The following is a 7,936-nucleotide window of genomic DNA, read 5'->3' on the forward strand; positions in this document are numbered from 1 at the left end:
ATGAAGAATCCAGTAGATTTAATTAATGGAAATATGAACCACTTTCAAGTGAAATGCTCCAAAGAACGTCTGTACAGAGAATTATGGAGAAACATTGTGAAGACTTGCTGAAGGTGGAGTGTCAAAGAGAGAAGGAGTTTTTTAAAGAGGCAGAGGTCAATTTCAAGACATCAAATTGCAAAATCAAGTTTCTTTTAACTCATGTTTGATATATGCATTATTTTTATAACAACTGAAGGTGACAGTGACTTGGTTGTGCTATAAAATGGCACTATGTGCCTGGAAAACACATAGTACTGCCCCTTTAAAGATGCAAGAAAAAAAAAAAACTAACACTCCAGATATTTTTATAATGAGGGAATAACATTACAATATATTATAGAGCTCAATATTTCTATTTTACATAATAAACCTCAAATCCAGGTTAAAAATGTTTAATTCGAAAGCTTCTAATTCACTGTGTAACTGACATTATTTATTGTTCTTGTATCTTTTATATTTCTGATATTGAACACTTTGGTAAGCCAGGTGTTATCTTTAAAAAGCCAATTTATAAATAAAGTATGGTGTGATATTTATATATTATAGGACAAAAAACAGTCAACGATGTTCTTAATGTTTAGAAAGCTTTATTTATTAAGACTTCAGAAGACAATATTATCTTTGATCACAGATTTACATTGATTGGGTGGACTCTTTCATCTTTAGATATTTGATTCATATCACAAATGTCAATAAAATTCAAAGGTTTTAAAAATTTATATAAATGACAAATAAGTTTGGATTACGTAAATAACACTTTGGAAAAGCAAAAATGAAATTCCCATCGGAAAGAAAAACAAAAGACAAATACTGTTACGTATCTTAAGTTGCCATGTTACAGTATTGCACTTAGATTACATATTTCATAACAACAATATTGCTGTGCAAGACAGTATAATGAGTAATAAAGGCACCAAGAATATGCTTGTTGGGTTCACAGTGATTCAACAGAAATCTCTCAGGCTTCAGTATTTTGCGGTTAACTCAACAGGCTGGAGGTCATGCAGCAACTTCATGTCTCTTTCCCATCTGGTGTCACAAGCAGAACCCACGGTGAATCCATGACTTTCCATCCGCTGCAGTGGCTCGGGAATGAAAAGCGGCTTGAGGTCCGTTAGGCGCGCATCGCTAGAGCCAGGAACTCCTCCCGGGTCTTGGGGTCCTCAAGGTAAACTCCCAGCATGGTGCTCGTCACCGTGCGGCTGTTCATCTTCTGGACACCGCGCATCACCATGCACATGTGACTGGCAACACAAACACACACAGACAAGAGGGAGTGAACGGTTGGACTCACAGCTGCAGAATAAAAGAACCCCTCAAGCCTGAGTGTGGTGCAGTTAAAGGGGAACGCCGCAGAATTTTCCGCTTCTACAAGCAGAAAGAATTTATTACCCCTGATAAAATATGATTTGTTTTATTCTTAGTGTGCGAACTTACGCTGCTTCTACAACTACAGCCACACCTTTCGGCTGCAGCGCATCACATATTCCCATGGCGATCTGCTTCGTCAGACGCTCTTGAACTAAAAAAGAAACAAAATGAGTCAGAACATACATTTTTTGATAAGTGTTTTATGATTGTGCTATTACAGATTAAACAAAAAAATATTCTTCCCTCACCGGCTTTAAGAAAAAAATTCTAAATCAAGATGAAACCTCCAGTGTGCTTTACAGTCGGAAACATCTATTAATCCATTTTCAAAATCTGCGTAGGGTGTTTTCAAACTTGAAAGTCCAATTGGGGACCAAAGTTGCAACATTTGTTAGATCTTCAGTCCGGGTTGCTTTCACACTGCATTGTGTCGAGAAACATGTTCCCCTCCTCGCCTGTGGWGGCGCTGCACCAAGAACTACTAAACAAAACCACACAAAGACCTCAGAAGAAAACACTGAGCGCAACTTCCTTCCTCATAAATTTTAAACCAAAATGGTTATATTTTAGCGGTTGTAGAATTTCTCTTTTGTCTTTGGTAAAAGACTGCGAGCCATTTCTCATTGTAGTGCTAGTTGTGTTTGTTTTGGTTGTATTTACCCAGAATGCCCTTTGCTATAGTCCACTTCCTGCTTTAGATGTGATCTCCAGCCTACTTGCATCCATATATGCCTCCGAACCGCAATAACAGAGTTTACTTCAACCGAACTGAGACCGAGGATTTTAGGCGCACCGGAGTTCGATCGCACATTCACACCTCCCCAATTAAACCGGACTTTCTTGTCAAACAGCTTAGATGTGGGTTAAAGTGGACTAAGCAGGACTGGTGTGAATGCATATTTACTTCTTTACTCATTATAGGATGGGGTTTATCTCAAGGCGGTGTACACTCTGAACACAGGCTCATGCGTAATTTAAGGAGGCTAGTTGCATAAAATACATCTAAGGAGCACACAGGGAAAACATACAAACTTCCTGCAAGATTTAAACAGAGGGCCCTTTTTGTTGTGGGAAAATGTTGCAAACATTGTTTGAAGTGAACTTAATGTTTTTGCAGTTTCACAGTATTTTACCTACCCTGAAGACGGCGGCTGAAGATCTCCACAATCCTACAGAAAGAGAAACGCACAAAAAACAGAAGGCTGCTTACAGATCAGGTGTAATAACGATTAATCTTTCAGATAAACACAAACTCGCATCGATCCTTTGACCGGTGGGGCCTCCGAACTGTACAGCTTCTTTATCTGTGAATCATTCACCATACAGAGTTCTCAGAGTGACTCGAGGGCAAGCTCTGATGCAGTTATAACGGGTTTGTGGGTTCAGATCCTCTCTGATTTTCTAGGGGGAAGGAGGAAACAAAAAAGGCTGTGATAATAACTACCATTCCCACCGGTCTGAAAGGATTTTCTCATAGCTCTAAGCGGATAGCATCTAGACTTGTGCCTGTCATTCTGCTAGAGGAAGAGACTATCTGATGGCCAGGGGGCTCAGACTCTAAGCCTCCAGGTCAAAGCACTGAGATAACAGAAGAATGCAGTCACCCAGCACTAACAGCAGGCGCATACAGTGGCAGCAGGCGGTTATGATGGGAGCTGTGTTACCTTGCCAGCTTGCTGAGTCCCACCACTTTTTTGTTTGGGATGTAGCCAATGTGAACCTGGAGAGAGAGAGCAAAGGAGCAGAGGTCACCAGAGGACCTACCAGATCGCCGAAAGGTGTTTGAAACACAAATGAAGGCGTCACCTTTCCAAAAAATGGTACCAAATGATGTTCGCACAGGGAAAACACATCTATGTCCTTCACAATCACCATCTCATCGTGGTCCTCGTCAAATATGGCGTTGTTCAGGATGTCTGCAGGGTAATAAAAAAGGGGAGTATTCTTAAGAAATGCAGAAATCTTGCATTAGTAACCAGTGTAGGGCTAATATGGCTCTCTCTCTCTCAACATTGGTCATCACGACAGCTGTTTTCTATGGCTGGCAGTAAAATCAAGGTCAGTTTTGTTGATTTTCAATGTATGCAATACTTGATTAACTCTACTTAAAAATGTGAACTATTTAAATAAAAGATATTCTGCACAGAATCGTAACCCCCCCCCCGCCCCCCCACAAATCTTCAGCTGGTGAATCTTTAATTATAATTGTGGAAATACAAAAAAAGTGGATGTTTTTTTTTTTTTTCAGATTAAGGCCTCCTTAGACTGAGAAAAGCAGTACATAAACTGTTGATGATGACTTATGTTAAATGGATCGATTACCGGTCTTCCTTACTTTTTAATTTGTCTTAAACATATGTGTGTGTATTTTTTTTAAACGTCCTGCAAAAAGGGTGAATTTTTTGCTGGAACTCCTCTTCTTTGATCCACATGAATCCATTATTGTGTATTGTATTCCATCCAACTTGTGTGTGGGGGCACAGTGTAGATGTTGCTTAGTCTGAATTGGTAAGGTACTAAATTTACTAGTCAATTCGATATCCACTGGTTGCTGGGCCAGAAATGGGTGTTTAAATTGCACCATTTATCACTTAATTGGAGATAATTGGTTTCAGGTATATCCACTTGATATGCCTGAAACCCGTATTTGCAATTAGCTTTTTATAAAAATTGCGTTGGGACCCATGGTTCCACCTGTTTCCAGTACAAAAGTTTAAAAAACTTATCAAATAAATATATATTAAGCCAAACATAACTGACAATAACATCATTCTCTAAATAAATCATTATTTGTTTCAATGTAAGAAAAAAAAAAAGATAAATTGAAATCTAAACTTTTATAAAATAATTTCAGTCATGATTTAATTTTTTTGCCCTACAAGTGCAAAAACCACCTGTTCAACCAGATAGATCCTCACTGGTTAAACTAAATATTCATTCAACGATCAAAACTTTGATTACAACATATCATTGGGGTCAAGTTCACATGGCAGGTTCACTTTTTAGCTCAATTAGACGTCATAAAGAAACAGAAGAAGGAGATAAATAAATTGGTTTGGATGTTTTCAATCATATAATTTAGATTTGAATTGTAGATAGATAAATTGTAGCTAGCTAGCTAGCTAGCAAGATACATAGATAGATAGATAGATAGATAGATAGAAAGTCGAACATAAAAATAAATTTGATAAATGTTATTCAGTTACTTGTGACCAATTAACACTTTTTTAAAGTTAGAACTTTTTATTTTTTCAGTGTAGATAATTTTGACACGTTCGGCTTCCCATACACTCACCGTCTCCAATCTTTTTTGCTACTGTTCCCTTTATAGCAACGACACAAACCCAACACTTATCCTAGCTGAGGTCCCAGGTGTCAAACTCACCATCAATGGTCTCATGGTAGCCCTTGGTGAGGAACTGGATGGCCTTGGCGGCGCGCAGCGGCGTGCGCAACAGACCATCCCGGTCCGTGTCCTCTCCCAGGTGCCTCAGGATGCTGGTGTAGGCGGCCTCCAGCACGGGTAAGCGGGACTCGTCCTCGGTCTCCTTGCGGGACACCTCATGCTTGCGGTGGACCACGGCGGACTTCTTGGTGTCGATGATGAGGTCGTTGAAGCCATTGTTGCAGTGGAACTCCTCCACCGCGGTTTCTCCGACTTTCCCGTTGCAGTGAGAATTCATGTTGATTTTGATTAAAATAATTTAAAAAAAATTATTTTTTGGGGAAAACAAGAAGAAAAAGCAGAATAAATGGCAGCAGAAGAAGAGTAGAAGCTGAGGTGACCCGGCTGGGCTGCTTGACTGGGAGCGCTCTGCTTTTATAAAGCCTGCCAGGAGCGCACACGGCTGACCATTCGCCAGGTCTGCGGCTCCTACGTCAAAACCAGCAGCAGGGTCATCACAGTCCCCGCTCCCCCTCCCCGCTTTAAATCGTGAGGTTAAGCATGCAGGAGATTTCCTGCGTCTTGCGTCACTTGACACAAAGTGCATTAGACGTATTTCCAACTGATTTGTTCCTGTTAAATTATGATATTTTGCAACACTCATTCCCTTAAAAAACTCACGAGCCCCATGACACTTTTTACTTTCCAGATTTTTTATGGGGGAAGAAAAGAGGGGGGTCAAAGTTAAGATTATGATGACTGGTTTCACAGTGGCAGGCACTCCTGACCAAAATCCAACTTCTGTAACTAATTAGAAATGATAGCTGAAACGATCTCCCACAGGGATAAACCTTTCAGCATCCAACTAACCTTTGAATTAGGTATAGATTTGCAGATTTCTCCTTTTAAAATTAAATTATAGATTGAAGAGGTACACAAATGCTCTGAAGATGTAACCGTATGAACTTCATGCCCATGCAGTGCCTTACACAAGTCTTTTATCCCTTGAACTTTTCCACAATTTTATCATGTTACAACCACAAACTTTGTTGTATTTCACACACCGTGTGAGTGTGCGTGTGAGACTTCCTGTTCCCATCAGGATCTTTGCTGCTGAACCAATGCTGTTAGAATGGCTCTATATTTCCCTCGAGTATCACTCAGTGTTTTCAGGAACTGATTCTACCTGTGTCTCCAGGTTGCTGTCACTTTGCCCGAGCAGTATCCGAAACTTACCAGGCTGTTCCCTCATTGAGTGCTTCCTCCGATTCAGTCGCCTGTGAAACCTGCCGGTGTTCTACCCGTCTTTGGATCCACCAAACCAAAACTCAGACGGTCAAACAGAACCAGGTGGGATCTCACCAGCAGAAACCTAACGTCCACATCCCTCCTCCTGGTTGTAAGATGGTTATTTCATCATTTACAGAATATCAGTATTAAATCTGCAGTTAACAACCCAGTCTCCTCTTCAGGAATCACTGGACCCAGACCCAGTGTATTTTTTATTGTTTGTCCGCTGTTTGATTCTGCATGTGGGCTGAAAGACTTCCTCAGAACATGACATAAAGGTTCATACCGCTTCAGACTTGAAATATTTTGTCATATTTCAACCACAAACTTTGATGTGACTTGTTATTGAAAGGAACATAGTACACACTTTTCAATAATAATAATAATAATAATAATAAAAAAACCTCTGAAAAGTGTGGCTTGCATTTTTCTTGAGACCATTTTAATTTATGGAGGACCAAAACTGACATATTAAAAATAAAACCGGTAAATATTTTTTTGTATTGTGCATAATACAATAATAAATTTAAAATGCACCACTTATTAAAAAAAAAAAACTTTCCCTCATGTTTATAATTTAATTTACCAGATTTTTTTAGCTCATTTCTGACAAATTATATATTCAAGCACATGAAATATGCTTAAATATTTAATGTATAAAGGGATAACAATTTTTGTTTTCCCTTTTACATAGATGTATTTATGTCTATTTAATTTTTTTATATAAGTTTCTTATCTTGTTTCAAGTCTTTTCATTTCCATGTGTTTTTACATTTTTCTATCTTGAATATTATGCAGCATTATGCAAATTAGACTGCAACTTATTATTGTGAGGATGGTTTTCTTCAGCAAGTGCCAGTTAAACTTCATGATAAAATGGATGGAACTAAATGGTTCTATAAGAAAACCTGGTATAGGTAATTAAAGACATGAGAGAGACATATGGACACCCTTATGACAAAATTTAATCGATAGAGTGATTTATGGCCCTAATCATTAATTGCCCCCCAACCCCCACACCTGTTAATATAAAAATACATAAGTGCATACATAAGCATTCCTTGACACCTGTTAATAACTAAAAATATAAAAATAAACATTTCCATCTTTGGTAAACCTTTTTCCGCCTCTATGAAGTAGCCAATAGAAACAGAGACAGGTATCAGTAATAAAACGTTTTTCTCTGGTAGGTGTAATTTATACCCAGCACAGGACATCTGTTTGTGAATGATTTAAAGTACAACACATTCCCAAATGGGAGGGTCGATGGCACTGGTGGTCAGTGTGGGTACTCTTAGGGAATTAAAGTACAACACATTTTAAGTAGCATTTGTGGTTTCCTTCATCCAATCAACAACAACAAAAAACCCTGAATCTATAAGAACTAAACTTTAAATGTTTCTCATTTGTACATGTACTTCTTAAGAATATATGACTGGCAGTAAACAGACCTACGTGAGACAAACTGTCTTCCTGCTGCACAGCGTGGAGGGGAGCGACCTCTACCCCTGCTCACCAGAATAACCGTCCCTGTCCACGCTTACGCATGGACAGATACTTCTGAAGGAAAACAACAGTTTAACTGTTTTACTGCATTATTTATGGTAGCACTCATAGTCATTGCTGACTATGAGTTTGTAATTTCCTTCATCCATTCCAAAAACAGTTGCTTAAATTTTAAACTCAGATTTTTTTCTGTAACACTTGCTAGTGTGATACATTTCAGTAAATGTTCCTCATTTGTAAATTTATTTCTTAAGAATATGTGACAGGGACTAAACAGGCCTATGTGAGGCTACTCAAATTTAACTTTTAGCTTTCTGCAGTTAAAGTTAAAGACAACCCCTA

General features: G+C 38.7%; 1 protein-coding gene across 1 annotated transcript; it reads right to left on the reverse strand.

Moving 5' to 3' along the window:
• Window positions 1-615: 615 nt before the first annotated feature.
• Window positions 616-6,451, reverse strand: gch2 (GTP cyclohydrolase 2). The gene is made up of 6 exons (XM_008437077.2): window positions 4,799-6,451; window positions 3,220-3,329; window positions 3,078-3,133; window positions 2,551-2,582; window positions 1,480-1,564; window positions 616-1,286 (listed from the first exon to the last, which is right to left on the reverse strand). The coding sequence occupies exons 1-6, from the start codon at window positions 5,094-5,096 to the stop codon at window positions 1,157-1,159; spliced, it is 711 nt and encodes a 236-aa protein (XP_008435299.1). The 5' UTR covers window positions 5,097-6,451; the 3' UTR covers window positions 616-1,156.
• Window positions 6,452-7,936: the final 1,485 nt, after the last annotated feature.

This window comes from Poecilia reticulata, linkage group LG19, assembly GCF_000633615.1.
Source record: "Poecilia reticulata strain Guanapo linkage group LG19, Guppy_female_1.0+MT, whole genome shotgun sequence".
Lineage (NCBI taxonomy): Eukaryota > Metazoa > Chordata > Actinopteri > Cyprinodontiformes > Poeciliidae > Poecilia > Poecilia reticulata.